The sequence below is a fragment of the Poecilia reticulata genome, chromosome 6, assembly GCF_904066995.2.
Source record: "Poecilia reticulata chromosome 6, P_reticulata-male-v2, whole genome shotgun sequence".
NCBI lineage: Eukaryota > Metazoa > Chordata > Actinopteri > Cyprinodontiformes > Poeciliidae > Poecilia > Poecilia reticulata.
Window position 1 is genome coordinate 8,529,347 of NC_088835.1, and position 26,226 is coordinate 8,555,572.

General features: G+C 38.4%; 2 protein-coding genes and 2 long non-coding RNA genes across 4 annotated transcripts; 3 read left to right on the plus strand and 1 right to left on the minus strand.

The window, feature by feature from the left end:
* Positions 1–1,194: 1,194 nt before the first annotated feature.
* Positions 1,195–12,258, plus strand: cat (catalase). Its single transcript, XM_081607818.1, has 13 exons — positions 1,195–1,369; positions 4,934–5,105; positions 5,288–5,398; positions 5,796–5,926; positions 6,043–6,147; positions 7,205–7,330; positions 7,412–7,603; positions 7,821–7,973; positions 8,051–8,189; positions 9,199–9,329; positions 10,228–10,335; positions 11,500–11,583; positions 11,676–12,258. Exons 1-13 carry the CDS (start codon positions 1,304–1,306, stop codon positions 11,739–11,741), a joined length of 1,584 nt encoding a protein of 527 aa, XP_081463944.1. The 5' UTR covers positions 1,195–1,303; the 3' UTR covers positions 11,742–12,258.
* LOC145551939 (uncharacterized) lies at positions 6,199–10,278 on the minus strand. The gene is made up of 2 exons (XR_014087820.1): positions 10,188–10,278; positions 6,199–6,448 (listed from the first exon to the last, which is right to left on the minus strand). It is a non-coding gene; the product is annotated as an uncharacterized LOC145551939 (long non-coding RNA).
* Positions 12,259–12,300: 42 nt separating the features above from the next.
* LOC108166348 (dispanin subfamily A member 2b-like) lies at positions 12,301–14,851 on the plus strand. The gene is made up of 2 exons (XM_081607820.1): positions 12,301–13,225; positions 14,500–14,851. Exons 1-2 carry the CDS (start codon positions 13,004–13,006, stop codon positions 14,644–14,646), a joined length of 369 nt encoding a protein of 122 aa, XP_081463946.1. The 5' UTR covers positions 12,301–13,003; the 3' UTR covers positions 14,647–14,851.
* A 6,629-nt stretch (positions 14,852–21,480) lies between these two features.
* LOC145551937 (uncharacterized) lies at positions 21,481–24,037 on the plus strand. The gene is made up of 2 exons (XR_014087818.1): positions 21,481–22,427; positions 23,612–24,037. It is a non-coding gene; the product is annotated as an uncharacterized LOC145551937 (long non-coding RNA).
* The last annotated feature ends 2,189 nt before the right edge of the window (positions 24,038–26,226 follow it).

The window sequence follows — 26,226 nt, forward strand, 5'->3', positions numbered from 1 at the left end:
GTGATCAATGCTTGTAACAAGGTTTATTCCGAAAAAAAAAAATTAGAATGTTAAAATGAATAGAATGAATGAGAATGTTATATTAGCATATTAGCTGTGCCAACCTTGTATGAAACAGACGTAGTGAGAGGAAGGAGTTGAAAGCCTCACTTTTATACACATAAGCACTATATGTTTTATGAGTGAGGATTTAATTGTGCTAGTCTGTACTGCAACTCTGAAATTCTGTTTTCAGTTAGATATCTCACAACAAAGTGTCATTTGGCCCAAAAATTAACAAAACCTACAGTTAAACAAACTGAGTCACTGAGTTCCTTCCTACCCTAATTCTTAGATTCAGCTGCTTCATACCACTGGGGCAAAAGGTGTTTAAATTACAAGATTGTTCTTGGTTTGTGACAAGATTTCTTCACTTACAGTAAAAAAAAAAAAAAAAAAAACAGTTATCCATATATGATATTTGTTTTACAGAGGTGTGGTTCCAAACACTAAAAATTACATATTAAAATCTATGAAAACCCGATTTTGAATTATATGTTTATGCTAAAGCATTGGAAAGGAATTGCATGGAAAAATTGCCATCAAAAAGTGACTGAATATGTTTTTAAAACAAGAAAACATATATTTAAATGTCAAGTGTGAATACACATGGTGAACACTCACTGAAGTGGAAGTAAACGGTCAAACAGACCATGTTTGCATAACACTTGAGAGACAAACTAATATAGCCTAAGTGGCCTCTGACAATGCTAACAGACAAACGATAAAAGGGCAGTAAGAACAAAAAACCATCTCATTATTATTATTATTATTACTAAGTAAAAAAAGAACCAAGTGCTAACAAACAGTAACATGAACGGTAGGTGTAGCTGTAATAAAACTGTATTTTTAGACGTTTTCCTAACGTAAAAAGTATGCATTCTTTCCTATTTACTATGATCTAATATTAAAACTTGTTAAATTGTCTTGTGCCTACGCTCCGCATGTGTAATATTGAAAAGAAAAATGCGTTTTGTATTCAACCAAGTTTTGCTGTTATTCTTTTTAATTGTTTTATTTTAATGGTTTTTGATTTTCTTCGTCTCTTAATAAATTGACTCAAGCGCTATAACGTTACACAAGGACAGCTGAAGCCCTTATTTCTTTAAAGACAAATAGGTCGGTTCAGTCCTGTCAGCCAATCAGGAATGAGGGGCGAAGGAGAGGCGGAGTCACGTGGAACAAAGTCCAGGAAGACTTTCTGTGGCATTGAGGTAAACAGATAACGATTTTCTCCAAGACACCCACCGTGCCGTTTGTCGAGATGGCCGAGAACAGAGATAAAACTACCGACCAGATGAAGATATGGAAGGAGAGCAGAGGCTCCCAGGTTTGTACAAGTGCTGCATTTTTATCAAGGATTTTTTGCTTGCACTGTGTCCGACTTGCAAGAATTGGGTAACGGGGTCGTCTGGGGGGCGACAAGAGTCAAAGCCCCGTCGATTGTTCACTCATTTGTTCGCACATTATTAACGTCAGCTAATCTCAAACATGCTAATAAATGTTGTTTAAATCAGAACTCTGGTTTTGTAGTCGTTTTGTTGCAGTAATGAGAGAGGCTGCTAATGTTTTGCTAACTGAAGTTTAAACAACGCCATTAAGCGAGGGCTTGCTCTTCCAAGCATTCCTCCTAAAATGTCTCCCGTGGGTTAAATTAAGTGGAAAGAGGTGAAAATGGGTCATTTTTATTGCACATGGTGGAACCTGAGCCTTTAGTTGCATAACAACAGTACAGTCTACATTAGTCTGCTAAACTGACCGAAGTCCACCTGCTCTTGCAGCTGAATGTGAGGCTTTAACCCATTTCAGCTCTGAAAGTATTGTCCTTATTCAATTTGTCTTATTGACGGACTTTTATTTATCATAATATATATGTTGCAGGTTTATGCAAAAAAACAAACGCATCTAATCGGGTAAAGTCAGTGTTACACTTAAAAAGGGTTTAGTTAAACCACATTTTTTTCAAAACTAGCTTAATATGTGAACAACTTACTAAGTTGATGTAAAATAAAAATAAATAAATAAAAAAATCTCCAATGCATTTCAAAGCACATGATTTTGTTGTGAAAAGTAAGAAAATAACTTTTGACCTGTATATATTATGTGTTTTTATTAGAGGTGTGCCGATTGATCGGTCACCGATCATAATCGGCCGATTTTCGTGAAAAAGTGCATGATCGGCGATCATTGGCTCTTGTTGCCGATACCGATCACCTGCATCTCATTTCGCAGCCTGCCTGTGCAGCTGGTCTCCTCTTTCCTTCACACCGTGCAAACGCGCAGCAACAAATCCTAAGCGATGTGTAACTATAACGCACTGAGTGAATGGGAAAATTGAAGCACGTCAAAATGCATCAACACAACGAAGCTAATACGACATAAAAACAATGACAAACTTGACGGAGTTTGGCTACATCGAGGCTCACTGCAGTAAAACAGACATATGGAGGATCAGATAGCAGGTAAAGCAGCGCACAGCTACAAACACTCACCCAGATTAGCATGATGGTCAGAAAGCTAAACAAATAACCCACAAAATTATTTAAGTCTTCGAGCTGCGATGTAAGACGCTGGTTCTGTTCTCGCTGTTGAACCGCTGCTATGCGCTACAGGTAGTAATATTTCACAGACGGAGCGCCGCTTCTGCTCCACCTAGTAGTGACTCTCACACCAAACCTCTGTTTAAAGCTGCAGCATCTAACCTAAAAAAAATACATTTTACATACGTATTAAAACCTTCGCTGTCCTAACATGAGACAGATAATCTCTAAAAAAATAATCGATCTCCTCCCTGTTCTGCATAATTACTCCTCTCAGTCAGAAACAGCCAATCAGAACTAGCAGTAATCAGCTAGCCGCCATGCTATCAGGAAGTTTTCTTTCAGTAACTCTGGATTATTTATTGTAATGGAACCTGTATTTGCCTCTGAATGTTAAGTTTTATACTTGAATTTTTTTGGCTATGTTGAGAGGTTTTATTTTGACTTTTTGCATTATTTAGCCTCTTCAGAACCTTCATAAGTTATCAGTCTGTTTAAAGATGGTATTACCGATAGCAGTACAATTTGGACAATGCCTGTTTTGTTTAGTTTTCTTCTTGGAAAAAGTTATTAAAAACAAGTTTTTGTCTAAATTAAGGTGAATTTATGGTTCCTTTTTCCACATAATGTAACTGGTAGTGTTTATGATAAAAATAATAATAATGTGATCGGTATCGGTGATCGGGCCTCATGGTGATCGGTATCGGCAGGAAAAAACCTGATCGGCACATATCTAGCTTTTATAAATTGACATTTGCAGGGTGTTGAGAACCAGTTGGGTCAATTTATTTCCTTCAATTTACATTAAAGTCTGTGGAAAGTTTTGACCCAAATTCATAATATTTGATGGATGTTGTAACTTTTCCATGGTTAAAATGAGCATCTGTTCCTTGATATGCGATGGCCCTTTTTTTACTCAACCAGAAGATTGTATTCATTTTCAGGATAATTCAACTCTTAAATTAAAAAAATAACGCAGTTCAGGTGTTTTTTCTGCCATCTTCACAAACTTCAAATCAATGTTCATGCCACAAACCTACACAGTTCTTTGTAAAAAAGTATAAATATTCTTCCTATATCTTGACATCTGATCCAGGATGTTATGAGTATAGAAAGCTAGCTAGCTGCGCTCATCTTGAACACAGGGCTACACGCTATTCTTAACCAAATATTAGCCCAATATTTATGTTCACACTCGCCTCCTAAAATGACGGTTTCATTGACCCATTACTCTTCTTTTTATTTTGTGAAAGAAGACAGACGATGACAAAGACGAAAAACTCTGTCCTTTTAGACAATTTTTGGACCTTTTCTGTGAGATGTGAATAAAAATGTCATGAATATAGATTGTTTTGCCCTCAATAGACGGGTAAATAAACGTGCTGCCTTTTCTGTTTTCCTTCTTGCCTAATCTAGATCTGTCGGTGATCAACAGACTCGTTGGATTGGTGTTGATACGTTTAGATTAGGAATGATAGAGCTGTTGAAGAATGTGTGTGTGTGTTTTTTTTTTATATAGTTTTGGCTGGTCTGTGTTTTAAGTTAATATTGGTGAGATATTTTCCAGGGTGTCCACGCATTATTAAGAAGTCTTAAATTCATATATCTAAAATTAAAGACTGTCTGAAATTAATTGGAAAATGTACAAGTTGGCCTTAGATACGTTAAATACTCCTGCCATAAACTTCGTTTAATCTTGTATCTTCTATGTAGTTTATTGTTCTCGGGGAACCTTTTATGTCAGGCAAAATTTGACTCGCACGGAAACATAATTGGCGTTTGTGTCTACCACTAACTAGCTGCTAATAAACACTAGCAAGCTAGCTTTTGTGTGTGCATCATTAAGGGCAAATTAATCACCAGTTGTCTGGATGACCTTCATCGTTGCCGCTGGCTCACTTCTGCTACCAATTTGTACGATACAATGTGCATTCTGTGCAAAAGAATCAAATAAAAATGTGATTTTCTTTTGTACATTTCTGTTACATGTCTTTAATGTCATTCATGGTGGTCTTAAAAAGTCTTAAATTTGAGTTGGTGAAACCGGCAGAGATCATGTTTACTTCTGTTGTCTTCATACAGATAAATCAAAATCCTCTTTTCTCATCCAAAGAAGGTTTTGACATCAAACTGAATTTAAATGCTATTAATATTGTTGTGTTGGTAAACATGTAAAGTTAGGGGTGTAGTTGTTAGCCAGGGTAATATGTATTAACACATTTTCAGTCAGCTTTCCATTGGGTTACTCTTTGCTTGTCACCTCATGAGAAACACTTTTAATAAGAATGAATGCTATGAACCAAAACTTTAATATATATATATATTTTTAATTCTTGGACTGTATTTTGTTCCAGAGACCAGATGTGCTAACTACAGGAGGTGGCCATCCCGTTGGGGACAAGCTCAACCTGCAGACTGCGGGGCCGAGGGGCCCTCTGCTCGTGCAGGATGTGGTCTTCACCGATGAGATGGCCCACTTCGACCGGGAGCGAATCCCAGAGAGAGTGGTTCACGCTAAAGGCGCAGGTTGGCTAACGATTGTCTTATAGCTCATGTGTTTTGGAATCAAGGCCTCATTTTGCTTTGATAAACGAGTTTCACATGAGCCCTCTTGAAAAGCTGCTACATTGTTCTCAGTGCTGATACGCTGAAACATTCAACAGTGTCGATGTAAACATAAATTTCAAATTTTTCTTCCCGTGACGCAGGCGCGTTCGGCTACTTTGAGGTCACTCACGACATCACCCGCTACTGCAGGGCCAAGGTGTTTGAACACGTTGGGAAAACGACTCCCATCGCCGTCCGTTTCTCCACTGTGGGTAAGAGATTCACCTTCATTTCCAAGGAATATTCTCACATTTTGTCATCGTAGGAATAGCTCATGCCATGTTTGCACGCAATAATTTAATTTCACACTTGAAAATTCTTTTCCTCCGACGTGATCCACTGATGTCATTTTTCATCTCAAGAACAAAAAAAATGTGTTGACACATCTAACTATTGATCTAGTTTCCTAGCTAGCTGCAGTGTTGCAATATGTATATTTCTTTATTTAACCATGACGTTCACACGCTTCTACCCCTGCAGCACCATGTTCTGTTCTGTTCATGATGGCAGAGGGCGCTGTTGTGCAACTTTATTATGTGGCTCTGTTATCCTACACAAACAGACTGAATATTATAATATAAACGATGATTGAATTGCTTGCGTCCTCAGCTGGGGAGTCTGGATCGGCCGACACCGTCCGAGACCCCCGAGGCTTCGCTGTAAAGTTTTACACCGAGGAGGGGAACTGGGACCTGACGGGCAACAACACCCCCATCTTCTTCATCAGGGATGCGATGCTTGTAAGTTGGTGTTTAAAATTTGGAGTTCAAGTGAGAAGATCAAACATTTTATTTATTATTTTACCCATGCTTTTTCTTTTTTTCTTTTTCTTCTTCTTCTTCTTCCCCCTCTGCAGTTTCCGTCCTTCATTCATTCCCAGAAGCGTAACCCTCAAACCCATATGAAGGATCCTGACATGGTGTGGGACTTCTGGAGCCTGAGGCCCGAGAATCTGCATCAGGTATCCGCTGATATTCAACCTTTAGCACTTTTAGAAACTTAAATAAACAAATTTTAATTATTGGGCAATGGGGATCTTTGCAAATCATAGTTACTCCTGCTGATGAACATTTTCATCTGTTTTATTCATCAGTATCCACTTTAACGCTCTCTTTCTGCCTTCGGACTATGAAGACGGTTTGGTTTGTCGCAGATTGTCTCCGACTCTCCACACAGCCATGATGGAGCAGGAACACGTCTACTTCCTGTTCATGTTTAAGATTCTCATTAGCATCGGTAGCATCAGCAATTCTTCCTGTTGTCTGAATAGATAAAAAAAGACAGATTACATTTACAAGAAATCCTATTATAGATGAAGTATTAAAATAAAAATTATTTAAAGTTTGGTTTACTTTATCTCATATACGGCTTGCAACTATTATTTTAGTAAGTTATTCTGACAAATCAGGTAAAAGAAAATTGACATATTCTGCGAAGTTTTCATGAAACTACTTGAGCTTTTTCTGTATAATATTAGAATTACACTCAAAGATGGAAATAAACAAAATTTAGTTTCTTTTAAAATAGGGATTAATAATTTTACTGGCTGAAATTCAATAACAGTTTCTTTAGTGAATTTGAACAGATTGAATATAAAAAATGACACTTGAGGAGTTTTGTTAAAATATGATGGCAAACAAATGTGGTTTTATCTTAAATGCAAAATCTAAACATTTTGTATTGTTTTACCTTATTGCTCTGAATATGTTGGGTTTTTTCATTATTTTTACTCCAGCTAATGATTAATTGGTTACTAAATTAGTTGATTATTATTTCAATAAGCGATCAATCAGATTCATTGTCTCAGCCTTACTCTTCTACACTGATTCTCACACATATGATTAACAAAGAATCATATCAAAAGGTCTTTACTGCCATCTTGTGGTCAGTGATCAAAGCTAATTTCCTTCCTATAACCAAATGAAGCTTCTCTGTTTGATTTAAAATCAGTTTGACAGCAATATCAGTGGTAAAACATCTATTTTTTTGTAGATAAAGCTCTTTTTTTTTTCTCTCAGGTGTCGTTCCTGTTCAGCGACAGAGGCCTGCCTGACGGCCACCGCCACATGAACGGCTACGGTTCCCACACCTTCAAGCTGGTCAACGCTGACGGCAAATGCGTCTACTGCAAGTTCCATTACAAGGTCCGTTTCTGAAACTGGTTTGTTGGGTTGCAGAGCTCTGCGATGGATTTTACTGTTGTTTTTTTTTTCCTTTTTCTAAAGACTGATCAAGGAATAAAAAACCTGTCTGTGGAGGAGGCGGACCGCCTCGCAGCCACCAACCCGGATTACGCCATCGCGGACCTGTTCAACGCCATCGCTAACGGCGACTTTCCATCCTGGACCTTTTACATCCAAGTCATGACCTTTGACCAGGCGGAGAGGTTCCAGTTCAACCCCTTTGATGTCACTAAGGTACGGAGTCCCAACAGGGTGAAACGGCTGATTATCCCTTCGGTTTGAACTTTTGTTACAGAACTGAACTCTGGGTTCCTCGATACCAGCAAAGTGTTACTAAAGTAGAGGAGAACCTTTTAATCAAACCGCTTCCTTCGATGTCTCTCTTGAACGGATTCGTTTCATTTTCAATCTGCAACATCTAAATCTGGAGCGACTTTCCCAACTCTCCCAGGTGTGGTCGCATAAGGAGTTCCCTCTGATCCCTGTGGGCAAACTGGTCCTCAACCGGAACCCGGTCAACTACTTCGCAGAGGTGGAGCAGCTGGCCTTTGACCCCAGCAACATGCCTCCAGGCATCGAGGCCAGCCCCGACAAGATGCTGCAGGTGACGCAGTAACCTGAATCAGCTGAGGAGATGGTGTTGGTATTCACCAGAGGTTAACCTGGTCCGGCTCGGCGTAGGGTCGGCTCTTCTCCTACCCAGACACGCATCGCCATCGCCTGGGAGCCAACTACCTGCAGATCCCGGTCAACTGTCCCTTCAGGACCCGCGTGGCCAACTACCAACGAGACGGCCCCATGTGCATCTCTGACAACCAGGGTGAGTCGTTCACCTGCTGCTCCGCCTTAAAACGTCTAAGTCTGAAATTCATGTCTAAAATTAAGACCTTAAAATGTCTTGAATACATTTTTAAAAGTAAGTTGGCCTTTAATCTGTTAATCACACGTCTTGTATCCTGACAGGACTGTTAATCCCATAGATTATATATATTTTACTTTTTTTTTTTACTGCTGGAAATTTCTGTCAGGCAAAACTTTGAGGGCTCTGCTAGCCCACCCACTGCTAGCATACCATCGTTGGATAGCTAGCTAGCTTTTTTGCATCCTGGGTAAAAGCTAATTTATCACCAGTTGGCAGGACAAAGTTTGTATGTTTTTATGGAGATATAGGTATTAAATTTCATTCTTAATGGTCTTAATGATATTTACATTTGAATTGGTAAAACTTGCAAAAACTCTGTTGTTATTATTATTATTATTATTATTATTATTAATAATACATTTATGCTGTGTGGTTCACTATTAGTGAGGTAAAGTAAAGTACATTTTGCAAATTTGTAACACCTTGAAACTAAACTGTGGTCATTTTCTGACCGTTTGCTCCCTGAAATCGCGGCGCTAAATTTTCAGTGTTATGACAGCTGGAAGAATTAAATGTATGAATAGCAAGAATAAATACAAATAAATAAAGTTGGTCTCTTATGTATTTACAATTGTCAAATATAAAAAAATAGTCTTTGGTTAGTTCAAGTGCCAGCCTGAAGGGAAAAAACAACTTCCTACTATACCTTTGGTTTAAAATGTAATGATGGACATTACGACTTTAAAGTGACCAGAATTGGACAAGTTTATGTATATTTACACATAAATACACATAAATATTTACACATGTGGTTAAAACTGGTCAAATGTTTTTGTTGATGATTAATCAACTGATGTGAATTTCTTCACTGTCTTTGTCCCTCCTGATGTTCATATGCTTAATCTCATATAGTTTCTAAAAATCTCCCTCTTAAGTTCAACCAGTTCTTGCTCCGTCTGGCCTCTAGGTGGCGCTCCAAACTACTACCCCAACAGCTTCAGCGCCCCGCAGACCCAGCCTCGCTTCGTGGAGTCCAGGTTCAGCGTTTCGCCTGACGTCGCCCGCTACAACAGCGAAGACGAAGACAACGTGACGCAGGTGACGCCGCCGCCTCTAACAGCCTCTGTGTGGCTGTTTGCCAGTCGCACACAGGAAGTCGACATTTTCAGCCTGTTGAATTCAATGCAGAAAATGACCTAAATATATCCTTCCAAGCCCATGTCAGTCAAACAATAAACAGCTACGTGGAATCACAATCTATCAGATCCAGCATCTAAAAATGTCCGCTCCTCCACCGTCCTTCATGTACGTGTTTTGCGGTGGTGTAACTTGAAACTGGAGCACAGTGGAAACTTAACAATTAGACCAAATCAGCTTTTCTCATCAACAACTCACTCCATCTCTACAAATACAAATCAGCATGTAGATGCTTTTTTCCCAGCATGTTAGACACAATATATCCATAAGCTTCTAAAATGGAGACTTCACAAACATATCAATTGAAATTAAACAAAAAATGTGGCTAACAATTTATGTGAAGGTAAGAATGACGTCATGACCATGAAGGAGTCTTCATGGATGTCTATGACTGATGGCATGACACTTTTAAAGCAACTTTACATTAAAAGTGTCTTTATTTTTGGTTGCTGTGGAGGCACAGGAGCAAAGCACAACCCTCATATTGAGCCCTTAGTCCTTATGCCGGTGGTCGGAGGTTCGATTCCCGGCCTGGAGACATTTGCCGGATGTCTTCTCCCTCTCCTCTCTCATTACCCTGTTTCCTGTAAAACTACTTTCAAATAAAGGCCACTAGAGCCAACAAAACCTTAAAAAACAACAAATTGTCATTATGTACCTCATGAAGACTCCTTCATGTTCATGACGTCATAAAGTGTTACCAAAATAAGTTTAATCTGAAATATGAGGAATTGATTTGGTCTATAGGACTGTGTTTACTGTGTCTGGTTCTGACGGGTCCATGTGCGGCCGGCTGCAGGTCCGGGCCTTCTACACCCAGGTGCTGAATGAGGACGAGCGCCAGCGGCTGTGCCAGAACGTTGCCGGGGCGCTGAAGGGAGCCCAGCTCTTCATCCAGAAACGAATGGTGAGTTCAGGTCAGAAGTCAGCGTCGCTGCTGAGGGCATTTAAATGAAGTACAGAGATCGCTGCTCTTTTTAAACCACTTCAACCACAGGATGTTGCTGCATGAAACTAAACATGCACACAGGCCTGCTTTGTGGTTATGTGGTTGCTATGGAAACAGAGCCCGACATTTAAAGCAACACATCTCTGTGTTTTTTTTGAGGGGGGGGGTTGTTTCCTGCTTAGAGAACCAAGTTCTCTAAGGTTTTGACTAGGACATTTAAAATGTTACTTTAGTATTTCAACCACATTATGCAAAAATGAATCCAAATCTTTGACTTTTTAAGATTTGAGCTATTGCATCTTGTAAATTTTAGTAATTATGTATTATATAATGAAATCCTGACATTCAGTGTCAAAAACAATTGGGAATGTTACATAACAACCATTAAAACCCAGCATTTTTAATGTGTAAATGTTGTGTAATGCACCAGGTCATGGCCTGAGATGAACACCAGAGATGAGGAACGCCAACAGTGGACGCTTTCAAAACAACTTGTTTCAGTTTCCCCTCGGCTGGTGGCCTCCGTGCCACGCCGCATCGATGCAGTAGCTCATGCTAAATGAGCCCCAACCAATCACTGAGTGCATTGAAATGAATTCGCACATTTCCGTTTAAAATATCCTCTTTTTTTAATATATCCTACATGTTCTGATTGTCTGAAACACTGAATTTTTTCTTACTGTGCTCCAATATTTGGTTTATTTTAAGTCAGGATAATTAACCTTCAGATGTTGCGCAGTTTAGAATAATTCCCTCAGAAAGTGGGAACCTTAAATGACATTTATTTTTCTTCTCATTTGTTTTCCTGAGCGTCTTTTTCTCGTTTTGTCTCCACCGGTGTGACTCGCCACCGCAAGGATCATTTTTAAACACTTGAATGAGAAATAAAAGGTGATGGAGTGATGTCATTCATTGATGTCACAGCAGCCACATATGCTGCTCTGGTTTCCTGTTTTATGGAAAAAATACTAATCCCTGTTTGCACCTTTTCTAAATCTGCTGTCAGAATTGTAATTTTTCACAACCTTTTTGACCTTGTGCTGGTCTCACATTTTTTGTGTGCATCACTTTAAAAACAGGAAACATGAACATTGATGCATTTATTCAATGTTCTTCCTGCAGGTGGAAAACCTGAAGGCCGTCCATCCAGACTACGGAAACCGGGTTCAGACTTTACTCGACAAGTACAACGCCGAGGCCAAGAAGGTAACCAAACAGCTGGTTTGTTATCACGGAGTAAAAAAGTTCAGTTAACAGAAATCTGCTCATTTTCTAACGAGCCGACTTCCCGTTTCCAGAACACAAACGCTCGTGTCTACAGCCGTCCAGGAGCCGCCGCCATCGCCGCGTCCTCCAAGATGTGATCAGCAGATCTGCTCACATGACCGCCGACTGCTTGGATCAACCTCAACGTGCTAATTACTGTCGCAGTGGTGCTTAAGCTTGGCTTTGATCCATTGCAAACAGTTAATCCTTACTTTATTAAATATCAGGACAGGTAACCGTCAATAATTCATTTTATTGCATTGAATGCTATAAAGTAATACTGTTGAGATTAGGCTGCGGTTTTATTAAATTACCTTTACTACATCGATGCCTTGCTGCTGTTTCAGTTTGATTCAGTTAACCAACAATAATTGATGAACCTTTTCTCTAAAGTTGTAATATTTGAAGATGTTTAACAAAGTTAATTTTGAAAGTGCGTCTGTTTGAAACGATGCTGATCTCTGTGCCTGTCTTACCGCAAAGCGACCGATCGCTTGGTAAAGGACATTATTAACGTCTGGGTTGTTTAACTCAGACTTGACTGAATCCCTCAATGTTGAATGTTAATATACAAATTTATTAATCTGTTTTCAAATAATAAAATCATTCAAAATACTGGAGGGCTGAATATTTTCTTCTGCTTGTGTAGTTGTGAGAGTTGGCTAAAATAGTCTTTTGCTCCTTTAAGTGCATGTAGAATTTCTGTTATTTAAAACTACAGTAAGCAACTTTTCTAAAAAAAAAAATGTTTTTACTTGTATCTTTTGTGATAGTTTAACATGAGACAATCTGAAAAAAATCAAGTTCCTTCTGCAATCTGAACAAATGCCTATCTCTGTCAGAAACGACCAATCAGAGCCAGAGAGAGAGACTTAGTGCTGTCAATCATGTACGCGCTGCTCATGTTCTCCCCTTTGCCCTCAGCACAACAGAGCTCAGGCTAGTGCACATGGCCACCAAAGATGGCGGATAAACGGTTTTTCTGGAGCGGCAAGTTGTTTCTCTGCCATTCGTAAATTTAGCAGTGCGTACGCACGCATGACTGACAGCGCTAAGACTTTCCTCCTGGCTCTGATTGGTTGTTTCTGACCAGATTACCTGTCTCATATTTTACTGTTGCAACATAGTCACAGTTTAAAGAAATATATATATTAAAAAAAATAATAATAATCTTTTCACATTGTCTTAAAAAGATAGTGTTTATGTTTGTGTGTCATCTTCCTCTTAAAAGTCAACAGGACCCTGTCCAGGTAATCTACAGTTGAGAAATGGGGAAGAACGAGTCATAATAACTTAAGCTCTTAAAAGGTTCAAACCGCTCCGGTTCTCCAGAACCTGCACAGCTGCTGACGCTACAGGAATGGCCACAGCTCCACCAGATAAGGGTCACCAGCCTGTGGTTGTTGCTTTGCCGCAGTATGTCTGTCCTGAAGTCCACACTCAGCCTCACATGATGGTCCATCAGAGCGCCGTGAACATCCCAGCTGTGCAGCCCAGCGATGACATCATCTGGTCTCTCGCTTGCTTCATGTATGGGAATCCGCTCTGCCTGGGACTGGCGGCCCTCATCTTCTCCGTAAAGGTCGGTTTTTAAACCTTGGTGATATTTATCACCAGTTAAAGAAGCAGTTTGGAGTTACAGTCTGACAGGTGGTCGTCTCCAATATGCTGATGAGCAGTGAAGGTTTTATTTTAAACAGATTTTACTGTTTAAAAATTGCCCCAGAAGTTATTGGGATAGACGATTAAATTGTTGTGAGACCGTTTTTGGCTTAAAAATACAAGAATAAACCCTAAATTCTCATGAACCTTTAACACTGGAACTTTACGGCATTTTAAATGAACTAAACAGAAACAAACAAATTAGGAAGTGTGTTTTACTTTCACACAGATTCAAACCACAGCACTCGGTTGCAATCACACTAATCTATATACGAGCCTCAGTCACATTCACGTTGCTCTAACAAAAAGAAAACGCTGGTAAAGTTTTTTTCCAGTGAGATAAAGCAGAGAGGTCTTAACTGTGGAGGGGAAACCACACAAAACTAAAACACTTTCTGTTTTACTCAGTTTTTGTTCTCATTTAACAGAAACATTTTGCTGAACCAACTTTTCTAAACCACTGCTGTACACCATCATCGTAACTAAATACAAAAACAAGTTCTTTGACATTTGAGACCTATGGTTTTCAGAAATGTACCAATATTATTTTATCAGTTGATGTTTGCACGAGAGTCTGCACACTCTGCCAGTACGCAACCACGCAACCAACTTGTTTTTGTACTGAAGGTGCAGATTTCTCACAAAGAAACCTTACGAGAAAGAAACCTCTCTGGTGGGGTGGAGGAGCTGCAGAGTTTTCTGAACTCTGCAAGAATAAAGCCCTGGCTGTAACTTTCCCCATACTTTGTTGAACTACCTTTCTCTGCAGGAACTCGATTCAGATCTGAATCGAGTTCCTGCAGAGAAAGGTAGTTCAACAGGAGTCAGAATCCATGACAAAAATTAATTGCTCAAACAGAAACAGAGCTGGGAGGTGAACAGACAATAGAAAGAGTCAGAACGGACCAGAGTGGTGGGAGGCCGTTCAACCAGAGTGAGAGCAGCTGAGTAGGTAGAAAATGAAATGAATGTTAGAATCACAAACCCACAGAGAACAGAAACTAGAGAACAATAGACAGGTGCAGCGCAACTCAGCATGAGAAGGACACGACCAACGCACTAAAAAATCAGACGTGAGATAAAACGAGAAGTAAAGAGAAGGAAGGAGAAACTCAACAAAGCATAAAACTATGACACTTTCTGTTTTACTGACTTTTTGTTCTCATTTCACAGAAATATTTTTGCTTATTTCAGGCCAGAGACCGCAAGGTGGTCGGAGATCTGGAGGGAGCCAGACATTACGGCTCCACCGCTCGGGTCATCAACATCGTGGCGACCGTCCTGACATCTGTAGCCGCCGTACTTACAATCATTGTTTTGCTTGCTTTGAGTCCTCGCTAACTAGCTTTTCTGTTTTTGCTCTGGTTTCAAACTGAAACCGTGACAGTAGTAGCAGTACTAGTGGTGGTAGTATTAAGGTTTAAGGCCGAGAAGAAGAACTTCCATTGTGTAAAGTTTGCTTATGCACAATCTGCATAACCATGTGCTGCGATAATGAAAAGCTTGTTTCACTATATTAATAAAAAACACCACGCTCTTTAAAACACAGAGATCTCCTTTCATTTGTGTGTGCTGAGTCTCCAATTTAATTTTGAAATGTTAAAATATTGTGTCACACACTGACAAAGTGGGGATAATAAAGGCAGAAACTATTGTAATAATGTTTAGCAGTAATGTAACATTGTAATGTAACCGGATGTGAAAGCTGACATTGTGATTCTGAATTCAGCGAACAGTCATTTGAAAATGAGCAGCACCTCAGACAAGGATGTTTAAAGGTCACCTGTTGATGTGTGTGTATGTGAGGATGACTGGAAGATATCTGGAAACGTCGTGGGAGATCCTCTGAACTTGATCCGGCTCTTTAAAAAACACTTTCTGGGTCTAACGCGAGATCATTCAACTGAGGTTCTATTGTGTTCTGAGTTGCCATTTTTCAGAACCACTTTTGTATTATGTGTAATGTGTTTTTTTATTTTTTTATTTTATTTATTACAACAAAATCCAATGCGCCTAAGACATGTTGTAAACGGCATGTAGCATTGCTGTGAAATTTCAAGGTGTTCAGAACCGCAAAGTGAAATTTATTGTTGATATAGAAAGCATTTTCATGTCAACTGAAGATGACAGTTACTTGATTTTTGTATAGAACTGAATTATTTTGGGTGTGCTGTGGTGGTGCAGGGGTTAAGCACAACCCACATATGGAGCCCTTAGTTCTCAACACAGGTTCGATTCCCAGCCTTGGCGACCTTTGCTGCATGTTTTCCCCTTTCTCTCATTACCCACTTTCCTGTCAATTAACTATCAAATAAAGGCCACTAGAGCCAAAAAAATCTTAAATGGAACTGAATTACTTGTCTTTAACAGTTGCCTCGTTTTGTCTGCATTTCTGACTTTGAAGTCGAAGACGGTTGTTTACAGTGAAGCAGTTTCCTGTAAACTTCATGGTATCAAATTGGCACGTTAGCATTACCATAATATGCTGGCTTTACGGGTGTGACAGATAGTGAGAACACCTGCCCGGGCCTGAACAGAGTAATAAGAGGCCCAGACGGTGATCAAGAGTAACATGTAGAGGATGTACAGTATGTGAACGGAAGTGGTTATGGGGATGTAGTCCTGATCTCTATGTTTCATGTATTGTTTTATTTTGTGTGTTTATGGCTATTGTCCTTTTTGGATGTGCTGTTCTTGTTGTGCTGCAGTTTTGCCCCCTGCTTCCTAAACAAATTTCTCCTATAGGAGACTAATAAATTATTTTATCTCGTCTCGTCTTAAGATAAAATAAATAATTACCTTAATCCCTAGCTGTGGACATAATGTGGCCCCTTGCTGCTTTATCTGTGAAGATCTTCTTCCATTATTAGATTGAATAGTTCTTTGAAATGGGATTATGTTTTCCAACCAGATACTACTTTAAACTTATCTATAGCATATCTATTTATCCCTGCCCTGTCTGCTGAGTTCTTTGGTCTGAATCATTTTTCTTCTGTTCTCTAACGTTCTGAAACAAACCTCTGAGTTCACAGAGCAGCTGGATGGATGCTTAAAGTTAAGAAGCTGTTATGTGTTTGCAAATGATTGTTCTGGATTTTTTTTGAGGGGGTATAGAGAGTAAAAAGGCTTGAATACTTAAGCAAGCCACACTTTTTAGATTTCTATTTGTAATTTTATCAAAGTTTCAAATAAGCACTGCTTTGTGCTTTATGTGACTTAAATCAGTTTTGTTTAAAGTCCATCCTTCTGCTTTTTAATGACTTGCTTTTAAGAAGAACTCCTTGAATTATTTGTCAAATAGATGATTTTTGGAGAGAGAAAGTAAATTTAGCTCTCTTTTGCAAGCACAAGCGGGTTGCATAGATGTAAAATGTTAGAACCTCTAAGCTCTTGTTTTTATTTTCACAACAATACCTTATGAGATCTTCTGAGATATTTATGTATATGCTGGTAAAATTGAAACCACGCATAATTTGCTGTGGCTGTTATAGAACTGTTGCCAGTGAGTCATATTTTTGTAAATGAAGGCTAAGAAATACAGCATCACATAGAGGGGTTCTTTAAATTCACTTTGGCTGCTAACTGATTTTGCCTGTAATTACTATAATTACAGGCACAGTTGTTTATCGAGGACATTCCTCGATAAACAACACGATAACGGTGTTTATTGAGGAATGTTCTTGGGAGTGCTCAGCTCCACAGCAGCATGGATAAGAGGAGGGGGTGAGGAGGGAAGAGTGTTGTGTTTACATATTTTCAAGGAGGCTGTAAAAGTTAAAATAATAAGACAGTGTTTTTTTTTTTTTCCCACTGGTACGATTTCCCGTTATAACACCAACATCATAAAACAGGAAACCCACTCTGTATAGGGAACCAAGTTCTTCAACAGATTGTTCAGATTCCTCTTCCACCTTCAGCTGAGCAGAGAGCCATGCATCCTGGTTACTGTAACAAAGCGTCCCCTGGACAGCCTGGGGGTCCTACAGAAGTTCAACACTTCGTAGTGAACGTCCCCACTGAGCCTCCAGCAGATTATCTGGTCTGGTCGCTCTGGAACTTCGTCTATGGAAACTTCTGCTGTCTTGGATTGGCGGCTCTCATCTGTTCTGTCAAGGTGAGTTTATGTTAACCCTCTATGGCATGACGTTCCCCTCAGGCAACAAACCACATTTCTTTACCTCACGTTGCTCCTTAATTTTATTTTTGGGGGTTGATGATTTAAAATACCTGCAGACATATTTTTGTCCAAATAAAAGAGGTATTGAGGTTCATGTGACCTTTTACTTAGAAGAGGAGCAGTTCTTTTTACAAAGCAGAGGTGCATGCTACACCTTGCCTCCTACTTGTAAATTATACATCACTTTTCTTCATGTTTAAATTTGGGTCACTGAACGTCCCCACTGAGCCCCCAAAAGATTATCTGGTCTGGTCGCTCTGCACCTTCGTCTACGGAAACTTCTGCTGTCTTGGATTGGCGGCTCTCTTTTATTCTGTCAAGGTGAGTTTGTGCAAATAGTTTCTCCATATTTAGTCTTTAATACGAACAACTTCAGCTCGTGATTATCAAAGGAAAGAGACACGAATCAAGAATAGAGATGGAGACAGGCTTCTGATGGGCATTTTGGTAAAATGCATCAATTAAACTATAATTATGATTAATAATTATGAAGATAACCACAGCTAATCATGCAACTCTAGACTGGATCACTGAAAGATTACTAACTGAATCCTTTATTTCACGAAATTTGAAAATCAGGGCTGCACAGTGGCGCAGTTGGTAGAGCTGTCGGTTCTGGGTTCGATTCCCGGCCCCGGTCTTTCTGCATGGAGTTTGCATGTTCTCCCTGTGCATGCGTGGGTTTTCTCTGGGTACTCCGGTTTCCTCCCACAGTCCAAAAACATGACTGTTAGGTTAATTGGCCTCTCCAAATTGTCCCTAGTTGTGAGTGTGTGTGTGCATGGTTGTGTGTCTCTGTGTTGCTCTGTGACAGACTGGCGACCTGTCCAGAGTGACCCCGCCTCTCGCCTGGAACATTACCTGGAGATAGACACCAGCAACCCTCCCGACCCCATTAAGGGACAAGGGTGTAAAGAAAATGGATGGAATTTGAAAATTATACAGACTCATAATTTTATTGTGATATTTTATTCATAATGTGGTAATGATCATTTTTATCATAAAAGTTATTTAAAACAATATATTATTACTTTATTAGAAAACAGCATGGCACAGCATTCATAGCTACACAGATACTGTTTTTAAAAAACGTTCCCATTTTAAATGAGCTTCTTCAGGATGCCGTTTACTTCATTAACTGGTGAAAAAAGCATACTTTACTATACGTCAGTATATTTTAAATATACTGTATTTTTCTAAAGTACATTTTAGTATGTTATCAAGTGGATACACTTATTACTAAAAGTGTAAAATAAATACATTTTTAAAAACATGCTTCTAATAATCTTTTTAAACATTTATATTTGGTACACTTTCTAAAAAAAAATTTCTTACGTATACTTTAAATTCTAATTAAATATATTACTAAAGTTATACTTTGGTAAATAATTTAATTTAATTTTTTTACTCTGAAAGAGTGAATCTTATAGTTCCTCAATCATTTTCACAAGATATAGAAATTTGGGAGAGAGTTGGCACTAATGTGTTTATGTAAATTGAGGCTGATGCTTATGAGTGTGTAAGGTAAGGTAATTTTATTTAGATAGCACATTTTCAGCAACAAGGCAATTCAAAGTGCTTTACGTAAATTAAAAGGAAATACAAACAAAATAACAAACCAAAGGAAAAAGAGGAAAGGACACATTAGAGCAAATGGCAACATTCAGATAAAACAAAGGGCTAAACAGAGACATGAGTGAAGGTGGTGACATCTTGGGGCCATAAAACCACATTGCTTAGCCTCCTGGCAAAGTCTGATAAAGGTGCTGTTTATCAAGGAATGTCCTTGGGAGCGCTCTGCTCCACACCTGCATGGCTAACAGGAGGGGGTGAGGTGGGAAGAGCATTGTGTTTACATATCTTCAAGGAGATTGGAAATATGCAGCCATTCCAAGGCCACACGGGGGAAGCCAATTCAGATACAGAATGTCTTTGTTCGGGAAGATTATAAATTTCAATCTTCGCTAAAGTCTCTCTGATACATCTCAGTTCCCATTTATCCAAATTAATTTGGTCGTTCCACTGACCCGAAACTAGCAATTTCTCCAAAATCGATTCCAACTCGTTAGTGTGTTTTAGAGTCCTGGGCTGCGAGCCTCAGCAAGATTCACACCCAACTTGCGTCTCTGTCTACACCAACAGTCTGAGGTTCGCTAGTTCAGCCAAGTCTGTCACAAATTTTTCGATAAACCAAATTTATCGACAAACAGCAGAAATCCTGTTATCATGAATAAATCCAGGTGAGTCCCGCTGAGTGTGTCCCCGCAGCACAAATATGTGTGTGTCTGAATGTATATATTTAGACATATGTAAACTCAGATAAAATGGAAAATTAATTAACCTGTGTGTTTTTTTTTATTTTTATTTAATAATGAGGGTCCATCTGAAAATGGAGTGAGTTTAAGGGGTTGGAGTTTATGACTTTTTTACTTCTTCCAACTGCTTTTCAAGCAAGTTATGATTATTGTGGTACAAAAATGTGTGTATTTTGCATTCTTTGTTTGTGTGTGGGATTTTATACTTCTATCATGTTCAAAATAAATAGATAAAAAAATAATATAATAATAAATAACCGGAAGGGTCTGGTTATTAAAATAATGTATTTATTTATTCGCTGATTTCAGGCCAGAGACCGGAAGGTGGTTGGAGATCCAGACGGAGCCAGACGTCACGCCTCCTGCGCTCGCATTTTCAACATTGTGGCCACAACCCTGACGTCTCTGATTGTCTTTATGGTCATCATTGTGCAGATTGTCACGGCTGTGAAAGTGGCACAAGACACAAGTCAGATAAGAGCCTGGGGCGGCAATTAACCATCTTTCATAATGTTTGAGGGTTTGTCCATCTCCATGGCTTGTTTGTTCTGGTTTTTCTCTGATATCAAAATGAAACTGTTACAGTAATACTGCTAGAAAAGCCTAAAGTGGTGAAGAAGAGCTTCATTTCTGTAAAGTTTGCTTATCAACCGAACAGCAAAATGTGTCCTGGCTCACATGAAATGTCTGTTCATTTATGTGTGTGTGATGAGTCTCCAATTTTAATTTATACATAAAAATATTGTGACACAAACTAAGAAAGTACTGATAAAAAAAACCCTGAAATCTTTGTGAGAACTGGAATTATGACATTTATTTTATGTGGTGCTGAACTTAATAGTCATGAGAAAATGAGCAGACATCAATTGTTCCCATTGTGAAATTACACAGCACACCAGTGCAGGTTGCCATGTTGGCTGCTCTGTCATCCTCATATTTCCAGTTTTGTAGCTTTAACAGCTTAAAACTTTTTATTGAATTTTCTTTAAAGATCAACTTTATAACTGGATTCAAAGTTTTACTGCTTTCTTTCAAAGACGGATTTCCTCTCTACCAGAAAGGCCTGATTTGTGGAGTGTTGAGCTCACAGTTGTCATGGCAACAGCATTCTCTCGACTCTAAACTTCACCATGGCGTTATTACATTCCTGAGCTGTTAGTTCCTGTGGGTGGCCATGTCTTCTAAATGGAAATAGCTGTTCTGGGTTTTGTGAGGCAAATCAAGTAAACAAACACTTTCAGACTTTTATTTGTAAGAAATCTGTAAAATTCACATAACGTAGTTATGCCAAGTTGCAATTAAGCTCGACTTCCTGTTGGTTCAGAAGTTCATCCTCCTTCTCCATTTTGGCCTTTAAAGAGAAACTATTTTGCACATGCACATTTGAAATTTTATTTTGTTTTTTCAAAATTAAATCTCCATTCGACCTAAATCGTCTTTTGCAAACACAAACAATTTAAAAACACCTCAACCTCCACGTTTTGCAGAACAATTAAAAATGAAAGCACTTGTGGTGCAGCACCACAGTGGTAAAATTTCCACTCTCGTACCACTAGCATCAAAAAATTATTTTCATGACAGTGTGCCAGTTCTTTAACAGACTCTTCAGATCGTCTTCCACCTGCAGCTGAGCTGAGAGCCATGAATCCTGGTTCCTCCTCTGCAGCGTACCCAGATGATGAGGCGTCCTCTGGACGAGGACAGCTTGCAGCAGTTCCTCACACCATTGTGAACGTCTCCACTGAGCCACCAAGAAATTATCTGGTCTGGTCGCTGTGCAGCTTCGTCTATGGAAATCTTTGCTGTCTTGTGACAGCGGCTCTCATCTTTTCTGTTAAAGGGAGTTTATGCAAAGAACTTCTCATAAATTAGTGTTGAGTGTAAGCAGCTTCTGTTTGTGTTTATTATAGGCAAAGGAAAGGAAAACGAAAACCATGTAAAAGCATTAGAACTGCACATATAAAAAGGCTTGAATACTTGTGCAAGCCACACTTTTTAGATTTCTATTTGTAATTTTATCAAAGTTTCAAATAAGCACTGCTTTGTGCTTTATCTGACTTAAATCAGTTTTGTTTAAAGTCCATCCTTCTGCTTTTAATGACTTACTTTTAAAAAGAACTCCTTGAATTATTTGTCAAATAGATGATTTTTGGAGAGAGAAAGTAAATTTAGCTCTCCAAAGCTAAATTTACTTTAGCAAGCGGGTTGCACAAGCTTCTTGTGCTTGCAACCCGCTTGCAAGCACAAGCAGGTTGCAGAGATTAAAAAAGTTGGAACCTCTACGTTCTGCAAAGAAAGTGAAAATAAGACTGGGTTTTTTTTCCCACTGGTACGATTTCCTGTTATGCCACCTACATCATAAAACAGGAAACCCACTCTGTATAGGGAACCAAGTTCTTCAACAGATTGTTCAGATTCCTCTTCCACCTTCAGCTGAGCAGAGAGCCATGCATCCTGGTTACTGTAACGAAGCGTCCCCTGGACAGCCTGGGGGTCCTACAGGAACTCAACACTTCGTAGTGAACGTCCCCACTGAGCCCCCAAAAGATTATCTGGTCTGGTCGCTCTGCACCTTCGTCTACGGAAACTTCTGCTGTCTTGGATTGGCGGCTCTCTTTTATTCTGTCAAGGTGAGTTTGTGCAAATAGTTTCCCCATATTTAGTCTTTAATACGAACAACTGCGGCTCGTGATTATCAAAGGAAAGAGACACGAATCAAGAATAGAGATGGAGACAGGCTTCTGATGGGCATTTTGGTAAAAGGTTTTTACAAACGAGGTTCATTCAAACTATAATTTTGATTAATAATTATGAAGCTAACCACGGCTAATCATGCAACTCTAGACTGGATGAGTTAACGATTAATAACTGAATCCATTATTTCACAAAATTCAAAAATCACACAGACTCAATTTTATTGTGATATTTTGTTCATAATGTAATTTTTATCATTACCACAATCATTATTGTGGTAATGATAAATTATTTAAAACAATATATTATTACTTTATTAGAAAACAGCATGGCACAGCATTCATAGCTACACAGATACTGTTTTTAAAAAACGTTCCCATTTTAAATGAGCTTCTTCAGGATGCCGTTTACTTTATTGACTGGTGAAAAAATAGCATACTTTAGTATACGTCAGTATATTTTAAATATACTGTATTTTTCTAAAGTACATTTTAGTATGTTAAGTCGATATACTTATTACTAAAAGTGTAAAATACATTTTTAAAAACATGCTTCTAATAATCTTTTTAAACGTATTTGGTACACTTTCTAAAAGTATTTTTTGTCTTGCGTATATTTAAAATTCTAATTAAATATATTACTAAAGTTACACTTTAGATAATTTAATTTTTTTTACTCTAAAAGAGTGAATCTTATAGTTCCTCAATCATTTTCACAAGATATAGAAATATGGGATAGAGTTGGCACTAATGTTATGTAAATTGAGGCTGACGCTTATGAGTGTGTGTATGAATGTATATATTTAGACATATATAAACCCAGATAAAATGTAAAATGAATTAACTTGTTATTTTTTTTCATTTAATAATGAGGGCCCATCTGAAAATGGAGTGAGTTTAAGGGGTTGGAGTTCATGAGTTTTTTACTTCTTCCAACTGCTTTTCAAGCAAGTTATGATTATTGTGGTACAAAAATGTGTGTATTTTGCATTCTTTGTTTGTGTGTGTGATTTTATACTTCTATCATGTTCAAAATAAATAGATTAAAAAAAAATATAATAATAAATAATCGGAAGGGTCTGGTTATTAAAATAATGCATTTATTTATTCGCTGATTTCAGGCCAGAGACCGGAAGGTGGTTGGAGATCCAGACGGAGCCAGACGTCACGCCTCCTGCGCTCGCATTTTCAACATTGTGGCCACAACCCTGACGTCTCTGATTGTCTTTATTGTCATCATTGTGCAGATTGTCGCGGCTGTGAAAGTGGCACAAGACACAAGTCAGATAAGAGCCTGGGGCGGCAATTAACCATCTTTCATAATGTTTGAGGGTTTGTCCATCTCCATGGCTTGTTTGTTCTGGTTTTTCTCTGATATCAAAATGAAACTGTTACAGTAATACTGCTAGAAAAGCCTAAAGTGGTGAAGAAGAGCTTCATTTCTGTAAAGTTTGCTCATCAACCGAACAGCAAAATGTGTCCTGGCTCACATGAATAAAAAGCTTGTTTCACGATAATAAAAAACATCCAAAGCTGTGATCTCTAAACCACAGAAATGTCTGTTCATTTATGTGTGTGTGATGAGTCTCCAATTTTAATTTATACATAAAAATATTGACACAAACTGAGAAAATACTGATAAAAAAACCCTGAAATCTTTGTGAGAACTGGAATTATGACATTTATTTTATGTGGTGCTGAACTTAATAGTCATGAGAAAATGAGCAGACATCAATTGTTCCCATTGTGAAATTACACAGCACACCAGTGCAGGTTGCCATGTTGGCTGCTCTGTCATCCTCATATTTCCAGTTTTGTAGCTTTAACAGCTTAAAACTTTTTATTGAATTTTCTTTAAAGATCATAACCAGATTTATAACTGGATTCAGTTTTACTGCTTTCTTTCAAAGACGGATTTCCTCTCTACCAGAAAGGCCTGATTTGTGGAGTGCTGAGCTCACAGTTGTCATGGCAACAGATTCTCTCGACTCTAAACTTCTCCATGGCGTTATTACATTCCTGAGCTGTTAGTTCCTGTGGGTGGCCATGTCTTCTAAATGGAAATAGCTGTTCTGGGTTTTGTGAGGCAAATCAAGTAAACAAACACTTTCAGACTTTTATTTGTAAGAAATCTGTAAAATTCACATAACGTTTTTATTCCAAGTTGCAATTAAGCTCAACTTCCTGTTGGTCTTCCAGGAAATTTACCAGATTGATTGTAGTTTTATTCTCTATTGTATTTCCAGAAGTTCATTCTCCTTCTCCAAGCATTAGAACTGGCTTCACCTGCACATTTTGATGGCGGATTAGGTGGTTTGTTCAAACTTAGATCATTTAAATAATAAGAGTCTGGGGGGATTATTGAAAATTAGTATACAAATTTAAGTTACAGTTTGATATCTTCCATTTCTAACATACCCTAAAACTGGCTGTATAAGATCGTTAAACCCCCGCCCCCAAAAAAACACAAGACACATTTAAGCTTCCTATTAGACATGCACAATATTGGACTTTTGGTCGATATCCGATATGCCGATGTGCTAAAACTCATTTGGCTGGTAACTGATACCAATACCAATTTTTTTTTTCCTATATGCCTTCTTACTGAAACTATACGGCTTTCTCTATTGTGGCATTAAAACAGCGTTATCTTTTGTCAATTTAGCCTGCTAAAACAAGCAAAAGCTAAAAAGGAGGCTGAAGATGATGCAACACTTTCACCTAATTATGTTTCATGTCAAATTTATTCATGACATCTGCTCTCTAAGATAAACAGTGACGTTGTGCTGAGCTGGAGGCATCGTTGTCACTGGTTTGTCTTATAAAATCAATGTCTTTTACATCAGTGAGTTATTTTGATGGAATGGTCAATGTCTTATTAAATTTTGCAGCTAATAGCAATAGCTGATACCGATACCATGCCAATGATATTGTGCATCCCTGCTTCTTATTGTTTTAATTTGAAAAACTGTGTCTATAAGTTGAATCATTTCAAACGTCAGTGTGAAGAAAACTCAATCTATGATCGGCAAATCAAAGATAAATTAACTACCTACTTATAAATCAAAGTAAAACACGCCATTGTCGTTTACATGATGGTGTAAGCAGTAAAGTGTAGCTGTTCTTCCATAACATATTTAATAGTTGATGTAAGAGAAATGATGAAATTACATTCAACACGGTTCCAGACTGCATAGAAAATTGTCTTTAGCAGAAAAGGATTTCAAACTTCTTCACTTAAACTTGGCTTCTTCTTCTTTTCATGAATATCTTTTGCTGCTTTCAGGCCAGAGACCAGACGGTGGTTGGAGATCAACATGGAGTCTGACATTATGCCTCCACCTCTCTCATTCTGAACGTCATGGCCACAGCTCTGGCATCTCAACTGGTCTTTATTTGCATTATTTTTCTAATTGTGGTAGGAAGCCAATCAGCACGTATTTACTACAACTACTAACCAACTTTCATATTTCCAACACCATTTCTTGGTTGTTATTAAGGCTACTTATAAATTTGCTACCTGATGCTTACTAACCAGCTTTTCTGCTTTTCTTCTGGTACCAAACCAAAACTGCGACAGTCGCAGTAGACAGGCTTAAGGCTAAGGCTTAATAAAAAACATCCAAAACTGTGATGTTTTTTACAGTTTTGGATGTAAAACTGTAAAAAACAATTGTTTTGTTGGCATCGGCCAACAAAACAATTGATGTCTGAAATGTTGCAGACAAAACATCTG

Excerpts from the sequence above, each read along its gene's own strand:
- cat (XM_081607818.1), top strand. The coding sequence starts at position 1,304 with ATGGCCGAGAACAGAGATAAAACTACCGACCAGATGAAGATATGGAAG. Across the intron at positions 7,974-8,050 it reads GCCCCGACAAGATGCTGCAG|GGTCGGCTCTTCTCCTACCC; the intron begins GTGACGCAGTAA and ends GGCTCGGCGTAG. Across the intron at positions 11,584-11,675 it reads ACAACGCCGAGGCCAAGAAG|AACACAAACGCTCGTGTCTA; the intron begins GTAACCAAACAG and ends TCCCGTTTCCAG.
- LOC108166348 (XM_081607820.1), top strand. The coding sequence starts at position 13,004 with ATGGCCACAGCTCCACCAGATAAGGGTCACCAGCCTGTGGTTGTTGCT. Across the intron at positions 13,226-14,499 it reads CCCTCATCTTCTCCGTAAAG|GCCAGAGACCGCAAGGTGGT; the intron begins GTCGGTTTTTAA and ends TGCTTATTTCAG.